At 34.3% G+C, this 20,166-nt stretch overlaps 1 protein-coding gene across 4 annotated transcripts in view; it reads left to right on the forward strand.

Annotated features, from left to right (window-relative positions):
* Positions 1–20,166, forward strand: part of SPATA5 (spermatogenesis associated 5) — a 335,078-nt gene that overhangs the window by 97,725 nt on the left and 217,187 nt on the right. For 3 of the 4 annotated variants that reach the window (XM_032412773.1, XM_032412774.1, XM_032412775.1), the window contains one exon: positions 19,699–19,825. The exons of the other annotated variant lie outside the window; for it this stretch is intronic. In XM_032412773.1, coding sequence (XP_032268664.1) covers positions 19,699–19,825 — 127 coding nt within the window. The remainder of the gene's footprint in view (positions 1–19,698; positions 19,826–20,166) is intronic. 4 annotated transcript variants of the gene reach the window in all.

Below are 20,166 nucleotides of genomic sequence, written 5' to 3' on the forward strand. Positions count from 1 at the left end.
TATGAGCCTACCCATGTTTTGAGAAAACTGAGGTTCAAAGAGATTTAAGTACCTTTTCCATAAGATTACACAAAAAAATAAGTGGTAGAGCTGGTATTTGAACTCAAGCTTAATGACTATCAAAGCTCTTTCCCAAATTCAAAGCAACCTTCCCAATGAGTACTAACCAGTGAAGGCTTTACTGGGATGATTTTTAAAACTTCATATTATATAATAGTTCATTATATCCTATGACTTTAACTGAATTCATTTATCAGTTCTAACAGTTTTTTGGTTGAATCTTTCAAGTTTTCTATATATAGAGTAACATGTCATCTGCAAATAGTGAAAGTTTTACTTCTTCCTGGCTCATTTGGATGTCTTTATTTCTTTTTGTTGTCTGATTGCTGTGACTAGGACTTCCAGTACTATGTTAAGTAACAGTGGTGAGAGTGGACATCCCTGTCTTGTTCCTGACTGTAGAGGAAAAGCTCTCTGTTTTTCCCCATTTAGATGGGAATTAGTTGTGGGGGTTTTTCATATATGGCCTTTATTGTGTTCCCTCTAAACCTACTTTGTTGAGGGTTTTCCTCATGAATCGTTGTTGTATTTTGGCAGGTGCTTTTTCTGCATCTATTGAAATATTCATATGGTTTTTATCCTTTCATTAATGTGGTATATCACGTTGATTGATTAGCGATTGAATCACCCTTGCAACCCAGGAATAAATCCCACTTGATCGTGGTGAATGATTTTTTTAAGGTATTGTCGGATTTGGTTTGCTAGTATTTTTTTGAGAATTTTTGCATCTGTGTTCATCAGGGATAATGGCCTTTAGTTCTCTTTTTTTGTGGTGTCTTTACCTGGTTTTGATATCAGGGTAATGCCATACAACATAATGAAGCAGCAGAAAGAGAAATTAAGGAATCAGTCCCATTTACAATTGCACCAAAAATAATACGATACCTAGGAATAATCCTAACCAAAGAGGTGAAAGACCTATACTCTGAAAACTATAAAACATTGATAAAAGAAATTGACGATGTCACAAAAAATGGAAAGACATTTCATGTTCATGGATTGGAAACACATATTATGAAAATGTCTATACTGCCCAAAGCATCTACACATTTAATGCAATCCCTATCAAAATACCACTAGCATTACTACTGGGTAATGTAGTGATACGAATGTAGATACAATGTATACAAATACATTGTATACAAATGTAGTGATCCGAAGGGGTATGTGCACCCCAATGTTTATAGCAGCAATGTCCACAGTAGCCAAACAATGGAAAGAGCCAAGATGTCCATCAACAGATGAATGGATAAAGAAGATGTGGTATATATATACAATGGAATATTATGCAGCCATCAAAAAACCCACAAAAAACAAAATCTTGCCATTTGCAACGACGTGGATGGAACTAGAGGGTATTATGCGAAGCGAATAAGTCAATCAGAGAAAGACATGTATCATATGACCTCACTGATACGAGGAATTCTTAATCTCAGGAAACAAACTGAGGGTTGCTGGAGTGGTGGGGGGTGGGAGGGATGGGGTGGCTGGGTGATAGACATTGGGGAGGGTATGTGCTATGGTGAGTGCTGTGAATAGTGTAAGACTGATGAATCACAGACCTGTACCTCTGAAACAAATAATACATTATATGTTAAAAAAAAAAAAAGAAGATAGTAGGAAGGGAAAAATGAAGGGGAGAAAATCAGAGGGGGAGGCAAACCATGAGAGACTATGGACTCTGAGAAACAAACTGAGGGTTCTAGAGGGGAGGGGGTGGATGGGTTAGCCTGGTGATGGGTATTAAAGAGGGCACATATTGAATGGAGCACTGGGTGTTTACGCAAACAATGAATCATGGAACACTACATCAAAAACTAATGATGAAATGTATGGCGATTAACATAATAAAATAAAATTTAAAAAAATACCACCAGCATTTTTCACAGAACTAGAACAAATAATCCTTTTTTTTTTTTTTTTTTAAGATTTTATTTATTTATTTGACAGAGAGAGAGACAGCGAGAGAGGGAACACAAGCAGGGGGCAGTGGGAGAGGGAGAAGCAGGCTTCCCGCTGAGCAGGGAGCCCGATGCGGGGCTCGATCCCAGGACCATGGGATCATGACCTGAGCTGAATGCAGATGCTTAACGACTGAGCCACCCAGGCGCCCCTAGAACAAATAATCCTAGAATTTGTATGGAACCACAAAAGATCCTGAATAGCCAAAGCAACCTTTAAAAAGAAAAGCCTGGAGGCATCACAATTCCAGACTTCACGTTATATTACAAAGCTGTTAGTAACCAAAACAGTATGACACTGGCATAAAAACAGACACACAGATTCAATAGAACAGAATAGAAAACCCGGAAAAGAACCCACAGGTATGGTCAGTTAATCTTCAACAAAGCAGGAAAGAATATACAGTGAGAAAAAGACCATCTCTTCAACAAATGGTGTTGGGAAAACTGGACAGCAACATGCAGAAGAATGAAACTGGACTACTTTCTTACACCATACACAAAAATAAATTCAAAATGGATTAAAGACCTAAATGTGAGATCTGAAATCATAAAACTCCGAGGAGTAAACCCAGGCCATAACTTCTTTGACATTGGCTTTAGTAAATTTTTTCTAGATATGTCTCCTGAGGCAAGGGAAACAAAAGCAAAAATAAAGTATTGGGATTTCATCAAACTAAAAACCTGCACAGCAAAGGAAACAATCAACAAAGCTAAAAGGCAGCTTATGGAATAGGAGGAGAAATGCAAATGACATATCTGATAAAGGGTTAGTATCCAAAATATGTAAAGAATGTATTAAACTAAACACCCCCCAAATGAATAATCCAGTTAAAAATGGGCAGAAGACGTGAATAGATGTTTTTCCAAAGAAGACATACAGATGGTCAACAGACATATGAAAAGATGTTCAACATCACTCATTATCAGGGGAATGCAAATCAAAACTGCAATGAGAAACCACCTCACACCTGTCAGAATGGCTAACAACAACACAGGATAGAACAGGTGTTGGTGAGGATGTGGAGAAAGGGGAACCCTCTTGTACTGTTGATGGGAACGCAAACAGGTGCAGCCACTCTGGAAAACAGTATGGAGGTTCCTCAAAAAGTTAAAAATAGAACTACCATGTGATCCAGCAATTGCTGTACTAGTTACTTATCCAAAGAATACAAAAATACTAATTCCAAAGGATACATGCACCCCAGTCTTTATACCAGCATTGTCTACAATAGCCAAATTATGGAAACAATCCAAGTGTCCATTGACTGATAAATGGATAGAGAAGATGTGGTATATATATACAATAGAATATTAGCCATAGAAAAGAATGAAATCTTGCCATTTGCAAGGACATGGATGGAACTAAAGAGTATTATGCTAAGTGTAATAAGTCAGTCAGAGAAAGACAAATACTATATGATTTCACTTATATGTGGAGTTTAAGAAACAGAACAAATGAGCAAAGGAAAAGGGGGCAGGGCAAACCAAAAAACAGACTCTTGGCTGTAGAAAACAAACTGATGGTTCCCAGAAGTCAGTTGGGTGGGAGATGGGTGTGTGTGTGTGTGTGATGGGGATTAAGAGTACACTCGTTTTGATGAGCACCTTGTGTTGTATGGCAGTGTTGAATCACTGTGTTGTATACCTGAAACTAATATTATGCAGTATGTTAACTAAGTGGAAATTAAATAAAAACTTTAAAAAAATAATTCATTATAATAATTACAGAATTTTAATTTTCTGTGTCACCATTTCTAGATCTACGGCACTAAGAAATGATGCACGTTTAGAAGCATTTTCTCTGCTTCAATTATTAGACCGCTTTTTTTCAGAAAATTAGTTTGAGCCAACATATATTAATTTTCCTTATTATTTATTTTATTGGATTATGTTCATGACAATAGTGTGGGGATGTCCAGGAATGTGAAAAAAATTCTCTTAAAAAAATTGCTTTTGGCAAAGAGTAAATTGAACTGTGAGGTTAAGGATCACTTGTTTCTCTAACATTGTGTTTTAGTTAAAACTATACAGATGTAATGAGTATTGCCTTTGTTAGCTTGGAATTTTAGTGGAAGTCATGGCAAAATGGAAAAATACATACTTTTATGTCATTCTCTATGTTAACAGTTTATACAAAGCTACAGTTATGCAGAGCACATGCAGCTTCCAGAGCTTAGGACAGCTGGAGAATAGAATTCACTATCTATGTCTCTACTTTTATAGGATATCCTGTTAATCTAAAATAGCTTATTTACTGTCAGGTTCATGCTGAATATTGATCATACTCTGACAGCATAGTTTTAAGCTAGAAAACTCAAGGCATTATTGATTTTTGACATTCATTAGTTTTTGCTTTCAGGTTTTGAATTTTGGTGGTTATTTCTTCTTAATTGGCATCTATTTCTTCAGTACAGTTAAATGTTTTCTTTCAACTGTAATCAATAGGTCTCCCCCCTCACTGTGTGATGGTTTAAAAGATGGCTATTATAGATATTTCAACCTTACTTTGGCACATTAGTGTATATGGTTTGCAAAACTCTGAAGTTATTTATGCTTTATAGTATTATGGAAAGAGTATAGACTCTGGAATCAAGTAGATATGTATTCAGATCCTGCCTCTGCCATTTGCTAGCTGTGGAATCTTGGGCAAATTACTCAACCTCTCTGTGCCTCAGTTTTCTTATATGTATATGATGAGAATAAAAGTAGTATTTACCTCACAGTGCTGTTATTGGGATGAATAAAGTAGTACATGGGATGCATGGCACAGAGCAAGTTAAATACGTGTCATTCATTATTAACACAGTATCTGGGAGGTATTCAGTGAACAGTAGGTATTTTTTGTAATTACTTATGAAGGTTTTCCCTCACATCTTCTGGGAGAGATCAGAACTCTCCATATTCATGAGGCTTTAGGTAAGGCACAGATAAACTGCCTTGTGCAAGCAGAATATATACTGAGTTTTAATACTATAAGCAGATGGTTTATCAGGAACTGAAGAGCTTAATTTTTTTTTTTTTTTAATGGGAATCAGAGATCTTGTTCAGGAGATTATTTTTAAGTCATCCCAATAAGGTGAGCAAGGAATCTTAAGAAATCTCTGATTTTAATAGACTCTTCAAATGTTTAATTATTAAACGTTATTGTCAGCTGCACAACATAGGTAGAATTTTAAATATATGGAATATTGTGGAATATGATACAGTTTTTCTTTTCTCTAGAATTTTTTTTCAAAGTTAGTCTAACATAAGTTAGATTTCTTCAGTTTAAGAGTTTTGTGGTATTGGAAATGAATTATTAAAAATAATGCATTGGTGGGGCTCCTGGGTGGCACAGTCAGTTAAAGTGTCTGACTCTTGGTTTTGGTTCAGGTTGTGATCTCAGGGTGATGAGATGGAGCCCCGTCTTGGGCTCAGCACTGAGTCTGCTTGACTTTCTCTCTCCATCTCCCTCAGCCCCTCCTACTTGTGCACGCTCTCTCTCCTCTCTCTAAAATAAATAAATAAATCTAAAAAATATATATAATGCATTTGTTTATGGAAGAGCCAACTTCTTTCTGAGGGATAGACTTATATTTTGTAGATGAATTTACTACTATAATAATCAACACTTTTTATTTGGAGTATAAAAGGCTTATATTCAAAAAATTTTTAATTGTTTAAAACATGTTTAATTATCAAAACAAATTGTTTAAACTGGTTAAATGTTTAAAACTTTAAATTTTTTTTTTTTAAAGATTTTATTTATTTATTTGACAGAGAGAGAGGCAGGGAGAGAGGGAGCACAAGCAGGGGGAGCAGCAGAGGGAGAAGCAGGCCTCCCGTGGAGCAGGGAGCCCGATGTGGGGCTCCATCCCAGGACCCTGGGATCATGACCTGAGCCAAAGGCAGCCTTGGCCAACCAGCTGAGCCACCCAGGCGCCCCTGTAATGAAGGTTTTAACTTGTTTTATAAAGGGATATAAAATTGAAGAGATTAAATTACACAGAGATAGGTATATCAAGTTTCTCAATTTGGAATGTGCTGACCGTGTAAATGGCAGCAGAAAATTTCTCTGTTTGTAGACTCTGATTGGGCTTTGTATTTTCATTTCCTTGAAGTTAAGCCACTTTTCATCAGGCCTTAAAAGGAATCCAGCAATTACTCTTTTTTTTCTTTTCTTTTTTTTTTTTATTTGACACATAGAGAGGATGCGAGCACAAGTAGGCAGAGCAGCAGGCAGAGGGAGAGGGAGAGGGAGAAGCAGGCTCCCCGCGAAGCAGGGAGCCCGATGTGGGGCTCGATCCCAGGACCCTGGGATCATGACCTGAGCCGAAGGCAGACGCTTAACAACTGAGCCACGCAGGTGCCACCAAAACTTTAAAATTTTTTTAAAGTTAAAAAAAAAAAAATCTGGTTACCTTTCCCAGCCTCTTTTGTCTTCTTTTTCTTTGCCTATAAGAAAAGATATTAATAATTTTAGTGTTTTCTTAAGTTACAAGCTGTATCTTTATAATAGATTTTTACTTTTTATACAGAATACTGGCAAAATTAATGTTTCATGTGATTTTATTTTTTATGGATTATAGCTTATTTAAGTATTCTTATGCTTGGAATTTTTTAAAATATAAAATAGTTTCTCCCTTAAATTTTTTTTACTTTATTTTAAAGAAACGTGTATAGAGGAGCCAGAACTGTAGTTACTGTTCTTGTAGTGTTATCATCTTCATGGTATTTATCTGAAGAAAGTATAATTCATACTCTTTCTGAACTTTGCTTTAAAACGGGGGAAAAATAAAAATCTTTTTCTATGTCTTTCTCTCCCCAATTCATTTTCTTTCAGGTGGTTATACCCACCTTTCATCAAAAAAATCCCAACTCCTTCCCAAGTATATAGGTTTCCTAATGAGATGATTCATTTTAAAAGAAGTTCACATTAGGCTTGTCAGGGTCAGGTAAAGAAAGTAAAAGCAAAATAGGACCTAGAACACTTGGATCTATTCTTGACGTTTTTACTGAGTAAGCAGTTATTGGTATATATGCAAACAAAAGGTGCCATAAAATCTACAGTTTCTCTTACTAGTGGAATTGATACTTAAGACTGAGAAATACCCTGTTTGTACCTGTTTCAATATTAGCTGCTGATTGAAGAAGTCATTTTACAAAGAAAACTTTTGAAATAAACCTTAACTGTAAATTTTGATCGTAGACTGTCATCTCTAGTTAGTGGTAATTTTATTGGCTTCAGCATTTGAGAATCCTGAGTACATTCTTGATCTCTTTGATTCCTTTTGATAGTTCTGGGGGAATTCTCAGGTTTTATTTTTTCAGATACGGCTTTTATTTTATTCTCTTTTCTCTCTATGGAACTGTCTCATATGGCACTATATGTTTCTTAGGTTTCCACTGGATTCCATATGTCTTTTACACTGTTTTTATTCTTTCTTTTTTCTCTTTTTGTGCATCAGTTTGGATATTTTCTACTAGCCTGTTTTCGAGGTCAAGATTCCTCTGTTCTCCTGTGTCTAATCTGTTACACTCATCTTTTTAATTCTTAATTTCAGCTTTTACAGTTTTGGGGTTTAGAATTTTCATTTGACTTTTTCTTATGGATTCCAGGCCCCTGACGAAATCCCCCCCTTTTTTTGTACAATTCATGGGAATTTTTGTTTTTACTATCTCAGTTCTATCCCTTTCTGTATTACATGTTGATTTAATATTGTTTTACAGATTCTAACTCCCTAGCATCTCTCCTCTTCTTAAGATAAAACTAAAAGGAATATGCATATTATGATTTTGTTGATAACTGGTATCTTGCGCTTCTCTCAGTTGTTCCATTTCTTTTATATGGACTCTATACCTAATACTTGATGTTGAGTTTAGTGTCTAAAGCAATTACGGTAATGGCAATTTTTCTATTTGTGAAATGTTTTACCCATTCTTAAATTAAATTTAGATTAGTTTATGTTAATAGAATGTGGTTGTGTGTCATGAGCTTTCAGCATCTAAATATGGCATTTGAAAAACTCCTTGTGGGGCATCTGGTTAAGCATCTGCCTTTGGCTCAGGTCATAATCCCAGGGTTCTGGGATTGAACCTGCATCAGGCTCCCTGCTCAGCGGGGAGCCTGCTTCTCCCTCTTCCTCTGCCCCTCCTCATTGCGCATGCTCTGTCTCTCTCTCTGCTCACTCTCTTGAATAAAAAATCTTTAAAAAAAAAATTAAAAGCTCCTTGCCTTTTTTTTTTTCTAATCTGTGAATTAAAATTTAGATTCAAAATGAAAAACACAAATGGTTTTTAGGGTTTTTTTTTTTTTTTTTACTGATAATTTCATGTAAAAAGTGCTTATAATGAAGCTGATGTATACTATTCTTTCAGCTTTAAATCTGTTAATTTGTATAGTAATTTATGTTCACAACATTAATCCAAGGCTATAACATACTGAAGTTCTCTTTGAATTATATGATGAAAATTCATATATATTTGGAATGTATTCAAATTTTTTCATTTCATAAGATTTGAAAAGTTAAAATCTATTCATGTGTTTTAGTAATAATCTATATTTTTTGTTAACTCATTTTCTTATCCTCTAGTGTAATTGTTTTAATTTTCCTCTCAAATATTACCACATATGAAAGTGTATATTGAGTGGTATTCAAATTCAGTACTAGCCCTGGCTAAACCCAACATTGATAGCCATGAGATTGCTCTTGTTTTTCTAGAAAAGATTCTAAATGTTCTATGTAGTATGATCATTCATGGTTATAGTTAGAGCCACTTCTTCATTACTGATAGGGTAAGTGGTCATCTTAGTCTAGTTTATTTAGTTTCATATATTCTGTCCAAATTCTTGATTTAAATTAATAGCAGATGTAATCTATAGTTCTTGAGTCAGTCTTTGAGGAACTATTCTGTGTTGTTTATTTTGGAAAAGAAAGTAAATGTGATGTTTTCTTTCTGCCTTCTAGATTCTAAAGTCCTTGAGGGAATAGGGACTGGCTTCATAAGCTTTTCATTTCCATTTCCTAAAAATGTTCCTGGCCTGCTAGGTAATGAATGTTTATTGAATGAATGAGATGAATCGAATTGAATGAATTGTTGCACTTTCTAATGAAATTATTTCCCTCATTTTTCCTCTGACCCTCCCCCTGCACTATACCACAGTGGCCTTTGCCTAATCAGAAACAAAATCTAGTAGCTATTTGAGGGTTTTTTTACTTCTCAGATGGCCCAACTAATACATTAACATTTATAGTAAGACATCTAGCAGTCTTAGTAATTCATTGGAAGAGGAAGGGAGAGTGTATAGGGCATAGCTAAGGATGGGTTCTCACATTATTTGAGCATAGCTTCTAGCAGCGGAAGGCAAAGAAAGCAATAGCACATGTAAAATTAGAGGTGATCTGGGCTCAGGATCTTTTCTTTTGCTGAAAGTAGGCTATTCACTTGGCGCTATTCATTATGTTACACAAACTCCTCTAGGTGGGACACAAAAATTAGAAGAATTTTGCCATTATTGAGTAGCAGAGTTAGGTTAACATTTTTTAGTCTTATGTGTTAACGCTATCCAATGTACAGGTTTTGATGTAGCTGTAAGTTTTTGACTCATTTGGGTAAATACCAAGATTCATGATTGCTAGATGATATGGTAGGAGTATGTTTAGTTTTGTAAGAAACTTCCAAACTGTCTTCCAAAGTAGCTGCACCATTTTGTAATCCCACCAGCAGTGAATGAGAGTTCTTGGTTTTCCACATCTTCATCAGCATTTAGTGGTGTCAGTATTTTGGATTTGGACTCTTTTAATAGGTATATAGTAGTATCTCATTGTTGTTTTAATTTGCAAGTTCCCTAATGATGTGATGTTGAGCATCTTTTTATGTTTACTGCCATCTGTATAACTCTTTGGTGAAAGGTCTGTTCAGGTCTTTTGTCTACTTTTTTAATTGGGCTTTTCATTTTTTTAATTTTTGAGTTTAAGAGTTCTTTTTATATTTTGGATATCAGTCCTTTATAAGACCTGTCTTCTGCAAATATTTTCCCCCAGCTTCTGGCTTGTTTTCTCATTCTTTTGATAGTGTCTTTTGCAGAGCATATGTTTTTAATTTTGGTGAAGTCCAGCTATTATTTCTGTCATGGATCATGCCTTTGGTGTTGTATCTAAAAAGTCATTAGCATTGCCAAGATCATTTAGATTTTCTTCTCTCTTATTTTCTAGGAGTTTTATAGTTTTACATTTTGTATTTAGGTCTGTGATCCAGGTTGAGTTAATTTTTGTGAGGAGTGTAAGCTCTATGTCTAGATCCTTTTCTGCACATGGAGGTCCAGTTCTAGCAGTATTTGTTGGCAAGAGTTTTTGGTTGATGCCTTATTTTCTATATAGGCAGTCATTTCACTTGCACACAAACACAGTTTTATTTATTCCTTCCCAAATTATTTATTCCTTCCCAATCTGTATATCATTTCTTGCCTTTTCTTGTCCTGTTGCACTATCTGGGACTTGTAGTACATTGTTGAAAAATAATGGTGAGAGGGAACATCTTTGCCTCATTCCTGATATTAGTGGGAAAGATTTTTGTTTCTCAACATTAAGTATGATGTAATAGGTTTTTTTGTAGTTATTTTTTTTATCAAGTTGAAGAAGTTCTCTTTATTATTAGTTAGCTGACTTTGTATCATGACTGGGTGTTGGATATATATTTTTTTTAATTGAAGTATAGTTGACATACAATGTTAAATTAGCTTCAGGTATACAACATAGTGATTCCACAAATTTTATGCATTATGCTGTACTCTCCATAAGTATAGCTACTGTCTCTCATCATACAATGCTATTATAATACCATTGACTATATTCCCTGTGTTGTACCTTTCATTTACATTACTTACTCATTCCATAACTGGAAGCCCACTCTCTTCACCTACTCTCCTTCACCCATTTTGCCTGACCCCCTCTTCTCTGGCAACCATTAGTTTATTCTCTGTATTTTTGGGTCTGTTTCTGCTTTTTATTTGTTTGCTTATTCATTTGTTTTGTTTTTAAGTTCCATATATAAGTGGAATCATATGGTATTTGTCTTTCTCGGACTTACTTAACATAATACCTTCTGAGGGTCCATTCATGTTGTCACAAATGGCAAGATCTTACTTTTATCATGACTGTGTAACATTCCGTTGTGTGTGTGTATGTGTGAGTTTTCATGTGTATGTACATCACTTGGGTTCCTTCCATATCTTGGCTGTTGTAAATAATGCTGTAATAACCATAGGGGTGCATATATATTTTCGAATTAGTGTTTTCATTTCCTTTGGGTAAATACCTAGTGGTGGAATTACTGGAACTGGATCAAATCGTATTTCTATTTTTAATTTTTTGAGGAACCTTTATACTGTTTTCCACAGTGGCTATACCAATTTGCACTCCCATCCACAGTGCATACAAGGTTTCCTTTTTATCGACATCCTCACTGATACTTGTTCTTTCTTCTGTTTTTAATTTTAGCCATTCTGACAGGTGGAAGGTGATATCTCATTGTGGTTTTGATTTGCATTTCCCTGATGATTAGTGATGTTGAGCATCTTTTCATATGTCTGTTGGCCATCTGTATGTCTTCTTTGGAAAAATGTCTATTTAGGTCCTCTGCCCATTTTTTAATTGGATTATTTGTGTTTTTTTGGTTTTGAGTGTTTTGAATTCCTTATATATTTTGGATATAACTCCTTATCAGCAATATCATTTGCACATATCTTCTTTCATTCAGTATCATTTGCAAATATCAACTCCCATTCAATTGCCTTTTTGTTTGTTGATAGTTTCCTTCACTGTGCAAAAGCTTTTTATTTTTATAGTTTATATATAGTTTATATATATTTTATAGTTTATTTTTGCTTTTATTTCCTTTGCCTTAAGAGATATACGTAGAAAAATGTTGCTATGACCAATGTCAAGGAAATTACCACCTATGTTTTCTTTTTTTTCTAGGAGTTTTATGGTTTTAGGTCTTACATTTAGATCTTTAATCTGTTTTGAGTTTATTTTTGTGTATAGTATAAGAAAGGGATCATTTCATTCTTTTGCATGTTGCTGTCTAGTTTTCCCAGCACCATTTATTGAAGAGACTGTCTTTTTTCCATCGTATATTCTTGTCTCCTCAGTCATAGATTACTTGACCATATAAACATAGGTTTATTTCTGGGGTTTTTAATCTGTTCTATTGCTTTATATGTCAGTTTTTGTGCCAGTACCGTGTTGTTTTGATTCCTACAGCTTTGTAGTATATCTTAAAATCTGGAATTGTGGTATCTCCAGCTTCGTTCTTCCTTCGTAAGATTTCTTTGGGTATTTAGGGTCTCTGTGGTTCCACACAAATTTTAGGATTATTTGTTCTAATTCTGTGAAAAATGCTGTTGGTATTTTGATAGCAATTGTATTAAATCTGTAGATTGCTTTGGGTAGTATGGACATTTTAACAATATTTGTTTTTCCAATCCATGAGCATAAAATACCTTTCTATTTGTGTTGTTTTCAATTTCTTTCATCAGTGTTTTACACTTTTCAGAGTACAGGTCTTTCACCTCCTTAGTTAAGTTTATTTCTAGGTATTTTATTCTTTTTGATGCCATTGTAAATGGAATTGTTTATTTCCCTTTCTACTACTTTGTTATTAGTGTATAGAAATTCAACCAATTTCTGTGTATTAATTTTGTATACTACAATTTTACTGAATTCATTTATTCTAATCGTTTTTTTGGTGAAGTCTTTAGGGTTTTCTATGTATAGTACCATGTCATTTGCAGATAGTGACAGTTTAACTTCTTCCTTATCAATATGGATGTCTTTTATTTCTTTTTCTTGTGGACTGCTGTGGCTAGGACTTTTCCGCCCTGTGTTAAATAAAAGTGGCAGAAGTGGACATCCTTGTCTTGTTACTGATCTTTTTCACCATTGAGTATGATGTTAGCTGTGGGCTTTTCATATATGGTTTTTATTATGTTGAGGTATGTTCCCTTTAAACCCACTTTGTGGAGAGTTTTTATCATGCACAGACTGGGTGTTGGATTTTGTCAAATGCTTTTTCTACATCCATTGATATGATTATATGATGTTTTGTCTTTTAGCCTGTATGATATGATAGATTACGTTCATTGATTTTTGAATGTTGAACCAGTGAACCATACATGAGATAAATTCCACTTTATCACAATGTACAAATTTTTTACACATCGTTGAATTATACATACATTATTTTACTTTGTTGAATTCAATTTGCTAATATTTTTCATATTTATAGAGTTACTGGTCTGTAATTTTCTTGTAATGTCTTTGTCTGGTTTTGGTATTAGGATAATGGTGCTCTCATAGAATGATTTAACAAGTATTCCTTTTACTTCTGTCTTCTAATAGAAATTGTAGAGAATCGGTAAGATTTCTTCCTTAAATGATTGTTAGAATTTACTGTAAACTCATCTGGGTCTGATGCTTTCTGTTTAGAAGATTATTAATTCTTTTTTATTAATTCTTGATTCAGTTCTTTAATTGATATAGGTCTATTCAGATTGTCTGTTTCTTCTCATGTAGGTTTTGACAGATTGTCATTTCATCTAGATTATCAAGTATGTGGCCATAAAAGTTTTCTTATATTTCATAATTTAGTTGACTCTTGAACAATGTGGGGGTTAGGGGTGCTGACCCCCTGTGCAGTTAAAAATCTACATATAACTTTGACTCCCCCAAAACTTAACTACTAATAGCCTACTGTTGACCAAAAGCCTTACTGATAACAGAAACAGTCAATCAACACATACTTTGTATATGTATTATAGACTATTTTCTTACAATAATGTAAGGTAGAGAAAAAAATGTTAAGATCATAGGGAAGAGAACATACATTTAAAGTACTGTAATGTATTTATCAAAAAGAAATCCGCTTATAAGTGACCTGCGCAGTTCAAACCCGTGTTTAAGGGTCAACTGTCAATCCATAATTAAACTTTTAAGGTATGTGAAACCTATAGTGATGTCCCTTCTTTCATTTGTGATATTAGTAATCTGTCTTCTCTTGTTTTTCTTAGTTATCCTGGCTATAAGCTTATCGTTTTTATTGATCTCTTCAAAGAATGAGCTTTTGCTTTTGCTGATTTTTCTCTTTTGACTTCCTGTTATCAATTTTATTTCTGCTCTAATTTTCCTACTTTTTTCTTGTGTTTACTTTGGATTTAATTTGCTCTTTTTTTTTTTAATTTCCTGAGGCGGAAGCTTGCTGATTTTAGATCTTTCTTTTTTTCTAATATATACATTCAGTGCTATAAATTTCCCTTTAAGCACTACTTTTACTACATCCCACGAATTTTGATTAGTTGTATTTTCATTTTCATTTAGTTTAAACTATTTTTTTTTATTTTTGTTGAGATTTCTTCTTTAATCCATTTTTGGAGTGTGTTTTTTAATCTCCATGTATTTTGTAATTTTCCAAATGTCTTTTTGCTATTGATTTCTAGTTTAGTTTCTGGTCTGATAGCGCACATTGTATGATTTCTGTTCTTTATAATTTGTTAAGGTAGATTTTATGGCCTAGAATGTAGTCTGTCTTGGTAAATACTCCATATGCTCTTGAGATGAATATGTATTCTGCTGTTGGGTGAAGTAGCATTTGGATAGCAATTATATTGAGTTGGTTGAAGTTGCTGTTGAGTTCAACTGTGTTCTTACTGATTTTCTGCCTGCTAGATCTGTCCATTTCTGATGGAGGAGTGTTAAAATTTCCAACTATATGAGTGAATTCATTTCTTTCTCCTTGCTGTTCTATCAATTTTTGCCTCACGTATTTTGACACCCTACTGTTAGGTGATGCATATTAAAGATTGTTAATGTCCTCTTGGAGTATTGACCCCTTTATCATTATATAATAGCTCTCCTTATCGCTAATAATTTCTCTTGGTCTGAAGTCTGCTTTGTCTGAAAGTAATATAGCTGCTCCAGCATTATTTTGATTAGTATTAGAATTAATTGTGCATCTTTCTCCATCCCTTTACTTCTACTCTCTATATCTTTATATTTAAAGTGGATTTTTTGTCGACAACATATAGTTGGATCTTGTTCTTTGATCCACTATGACAATGTCTGTCTTAACGATGTGTTTAGACCATTGATGTTTTAAAGTGATTATTGATATAGTTGTATTAATACTACCATATTTGTTACTCCTTGTTTTTTGTTCCTGTTTTTGTCTTTGACTATTTTTCTGCCTTTTCTGATTTTAACTGAGCATTTTATGATTCCATTTTCTCTCCTTTCTTGGTGTATGAAATATGTATTTCTATTTTTTCCCCTTTTTTCAGTGGTTGTCCTGGAATTTGCAATATACATTTACAGCTAATCTGCATTCACTTTCAAATAACACTGTTCTGCTTCACAGGTAGTACAAGTACTTTATAATAACAAAAAATTGAATTTCTCCCTCTAGTTCCTTGTATCATTTCTGTCATTCATTTCACTTATACATATGCTATAGTCACTGAATACATTGTTATTACCATTATTTTGGACAAACTATTACCTGTTAGATCAATTAAGTTGAAGTTTTTATTTTACCTTCACTCATTCCTCTCTAGTGCTCTTTCTTTATGTAGATTCAAGTTTCAACCTATATCATTTTCCTTTTCCTAGAACAACTTTTTTTTAAAGAGAGACAGCATGAGTGGTGGGGAGGTGCAGAGGGAGAGAGAAAGAGAACCTCCAGCAGACTCCCTATGTGGGGCTCAATCTCAAAACCCTGAGATCATGACCTGAGCCAAAATCAAGAGTAGGAAAACCGACTGAGCCACCTAAGTGCCCCTCTTGGAACAACTTTTTAAAACGTTTCTTGCAAGGCAGTCCTACTAACAACAAATTCTTCCAATTTTTGTTTGAAGAAGTCTTTATTTCTCCTTCATTTCTGAAAGATAATTTCAGAGAATATAGAAATTTAGGTAGGTGTTTTTCCTCTCAACACTTTAAATATTTCACTCTACTCTCCTTGGTTGCATGGTTGCTGAGGAGTTATCTAATATAATTCTTATTTTTGTACCTCTACAGTGAACTGTATTATTCCTCTGGCTTCTTTCAAGATTTTTTTTTTTTTTTTTTTTGCTTTTCTGTAGTTTGAATATGATATGCCTAGAGGTAGTTTTTTGCCAGGTATCCTACTTGATGTTCTCTGGGCTTCCTGGATCTATAGTTTGGTGTCAGACATTAATCTGGAGAAATTCTCAGTCATTATTGCTTCAAATATTTCTTCTATTCCATTCTCTTTTCTCCTTCTGGTATTTCATTTGCACATATATTACATCTTTTATAGCTTCCATAATTCTTGGATATTCTCTTGTTTCTTTTTTTTCTTCAGTCTTTTTTCTCTTTGCTTTTTCATTTTGGAAGTTTTTATTGGCAAATAATTAAGCTCAGGAATTTTTTCCTCAGTCATGTCTAGTCTAACAAGCCCATCAAAGGTATTCTTTATTTCTGCTATAGTGTCTTGATTTCTGCCATTTCTTTTTGCGTGTTAGAATTTCCACCTCTCTGCCTATGTTGCCCCTTTCTTGAGTGTTGTCTACTTTGTCTGTTAGAACCCTTAGCATATTAATCATAATTTTAAAAAATTTCTGGTCTGACAACAGCATTTTTGCTGGTTATCTGGTTCATTGATGCTTATTCAGTTTCTTCAATTTGTGTTTTGTTTGTCTTTTAGTATGCCTTGTAATAGTTTTGATTTTGTTTTGTTTTATTTTGATAGATGGACATGATGATACTGCATAAAAGGAACTATGGTAAATAGGCCTTTGGTGATGTAGTAGTAAGAGTATAAGAGGCCAGGTGTTCTTTGGTCCTATGATTAGTTGTAGTCTTTTAGTTAGTCTGTGTTACTGGACTGTGAACTTCACAATTGCTTTTTAGTAACTTTCCTTCCCTTAGAGTAATACAGGATGGCTGAGAGGGCTGGAGTTGGGTATATCCCTTCTTCCAGCTCAGTTGGGTTCTGAGAAACCTGTCATAGTTTAGGCTCTGGTAAAATAGTTTCTCTTGAAGGCAGGACTTGTTAAGAAGTACAGAATATCCTGGCATATTCAAAATAGCTACTTTTCCCTTCCTCCTGCCACATGCACAAGATTTTCCTCAGGTCTTCATTGTGAGAACCTGCTATGGCTTCTGGAGGTAAAGTCACAAAAAAATGTAAGGGTCCCTCAATGATTGTGTTTTCTGGAGTATTTAACTCTCAGACTTGTCCACACTGCCTCCAGAAGTTCATCATTTACATTTCCAGTATCCTTACCCCAGCACTGGTTCCTGTGGAGGTTTCTGCTTATTGGTTTCTTTGTATCCAACTTGTCTGTCTCTCCAGTTTGGGGGGCAGTGGTTTGTCTTATTGCTATGGTCTAAATGTTTGTGTCCTCCCCAAATTCATATGTTGAAATTCTAAGAGGTGGAGCCTTTGGGAGGTACTTAGGTCATGAAGGTGGAGACCTCATGAGTAGGATTTGTGTCTTTATAAAAGAGGCCTCACAGAGCTTACCCACCATCTTCATGTGAGGACGTGAAAAGGTGTCAGTTATGAACCAGGAAAAGACCCCTCACTTAACCATGCTGGTGCCTTGATCTTGGACTTCCCAGTATCCAGACTGAGAAATAAATTTCTATTGTTTATAAGCTATCTAGTCTATGATATTTTGTAATAGCAGCCTGAACAGATGAAGACACCTGTGATCTCACATCTCAGAAGTATCTAAGAAGAGTTGTTATTGGACTGGAAAACAGATCAGTATTTCCGTTTTATAATCTGTTCTCCATACTGTAGCTGTAGTGGTCCTCAAAAACATGAATCTGATTTTGTCATATTTCTAGTTGAAACTTATCCATTTACGTTAGGATAAAATCCAAACTCAGTAATTTGGATAACAAAGCCTTTGTTATCTAGCCTTGATTTCTCTCTCTCTACATTGATCTTTTGCATTTTTCACCTTAACTTCTGTGCCCAGCTATTCTGAACTGATTTCCATTTTCAGTGTTCTGTATTCTCCTTCTCTCTTTTCCTCTTAAACTGTTTGGTTCTCACTCATTTTTCAAGGTTTAAGTTAGAAACCATCTCCCTGGACAGCCCACCTTGACTCTCCCAAAATCTGTTCGATGTGACCTTCCTTAGTGTCTGAAAATATAGGATCACAACTAATTAGCATAGTAGATATAATTAAAGGCCTTAGATATAATCAGTTGGCAGCCTTAAATATTTAGGTGCTTGTAGTTATTATGAAGGAATCCTTAGAGCTTTTGCTAACAGTGTTTCTGACAATTAAGCTCTCATGTGGAAGAGTTACATTATGGAGGATATTTTTTGAAGGGCATATAATCCATTTATTCAGAATGTTCAGAGTTTATTTTTACAATCAGATTAGCAAATCCATGCACCTGCCAATTAGTTATTTGCAAGAATTAGTGCTAGCCAAAATAAATCTCAGTGGCTTCTCTGGTATTCCTTTGTCCCAAACGTTTTAGACATTAAATTGACAGTCTGATTTACATTTAGACAATAAATTGACAGTCTGATTTACATAACAACCTCATGTGTGTTTGATTGATGTGAGTTAGAGGCTACTCTCCCTGTGTATACACTACATCAAGTTTTTGAAGTTGTAATGCATGTTGAGATCTACATTCTGTTAAAAATCCTAATTATCTAATTAAATATGTTACATGATGATTATACTAAGGTACACTTGCTCTGTCATCAGTGACAGAGATATGAGGTGTGTACCTTCTATCCTCTTTTCCTCTTCTCCCCCTCACCCCGTACATCTGGTTGAGTTTATATGTTTACTACACTTTCAATGCTGTTATACTCTGTAATTGTCCACTCGGATGTTTATTACATATTTCTCAATTCTGAACTGTTCTTAGTAAATCCCAGCTGGTGCTAATGAGAATTGTTATTGTAGGGCCTTGACTGTGTAATATAAGGGTTTTGTTCATTGGTAAGACCTGTTGAATTTCCTTATTAATAATCAATATTTAGTTTTGTTTTGGATTTTTTTGTCAAAGGAAATGTGATTAAATTATAGTATGTCTGGGTAGTTTTGTGATTGACCTGGTACATTAACGGAAGGCACATAATAACATATCTTTCTTTGCCTGTTTCTCCAGATATGGGGATTGTGATCACTACCTATCTGCTGATGTTGCTTAAAAATATTAATATTTTAAAATACCAAGATACATCAGAAATATCCCATTTGTTATGGGTAAAGAGTGTAAAGAGTTTTTTTGTTTCATATAGGCTTTAAACTTCATGTGAGGAATGGGTTTTTAGTTTGTTTCTTTATTCCCAATTCCTGTCAGTATGTTTTCCATATAAAATGTAAATATTGTTTAAATTACATGATTGTGTATGTATTTGATGAACTGCTTTAAATAATCTTATAACTTGCTTCCCAGATCTTACATATTTCATTATTGGAGAGAAAATGAACATGGTTGTTGAAGGAGGAAAAGAAATGATTTGAATATAATTAATTTTGGGGTATGGTAATTCAACAAGTAATGAATTCTGAAGCAAGCATTTTATATTTTGAAACAGACATAATTTTTCTTGTTATAGAATATACAGTCTTTTAAAAGTAATAAAGTACTTGGGGATAGGTAAAGAGTTTTAAAACTATATTTTTAAAAATCAGTTCTTTAGGTGCTGGGAACGTAGCTGACCGTGTTCTGGCTCAGCTCTTAACAGAAATGGATGGCATTGAACAGTTAAAGGATGTGACAATTTTGGCAGCTACTAACCGCCCAGATAGGATAGACAAGGTAAGAAAGAAAGCAGTGCGAGTGTTGTAAGAACTGGATCATTTGATTATGTTAGCTTTTTTTCATTTAGTAATTACAAATTACTTTGTAATCAGTTTTTCATTTAGAGGATCCCGAAAATCTTAAACTAAAGGAAATGAAGAGAACAGAGTAAAGCTTCTATGTTTTTATTGCTTACGGTTTGGTAATAATGAAACTATTTTGTAACCCCTTGAATTTCCCCCCCTCATTGTTGCATCAAACTTTCAGATGGAGAATTGAAGTTCTGAAATTCTTTTTTTGTTTGTTTATGTCATCGATTTATTTTTGAGACGTTTTTAACATTTTCATTCCTACTAAGG

Source organism: Phoca vitulina, unplaced genomic scaffold (genome assembly GCF_004348235.1).
Source record: "Phoca vitulina isolate PV1807 unplaced genomic scaffold, GSC_HSeal_1.0 scaffold14, whole genome shotgun sequence".
In the NCBI taxonomy this organism is placed as follows: Eukaryota; Metazoa; Chordata; class Mammalia; order Carnivora; family Phocidae; genus Phoca; species Phoca vitulina.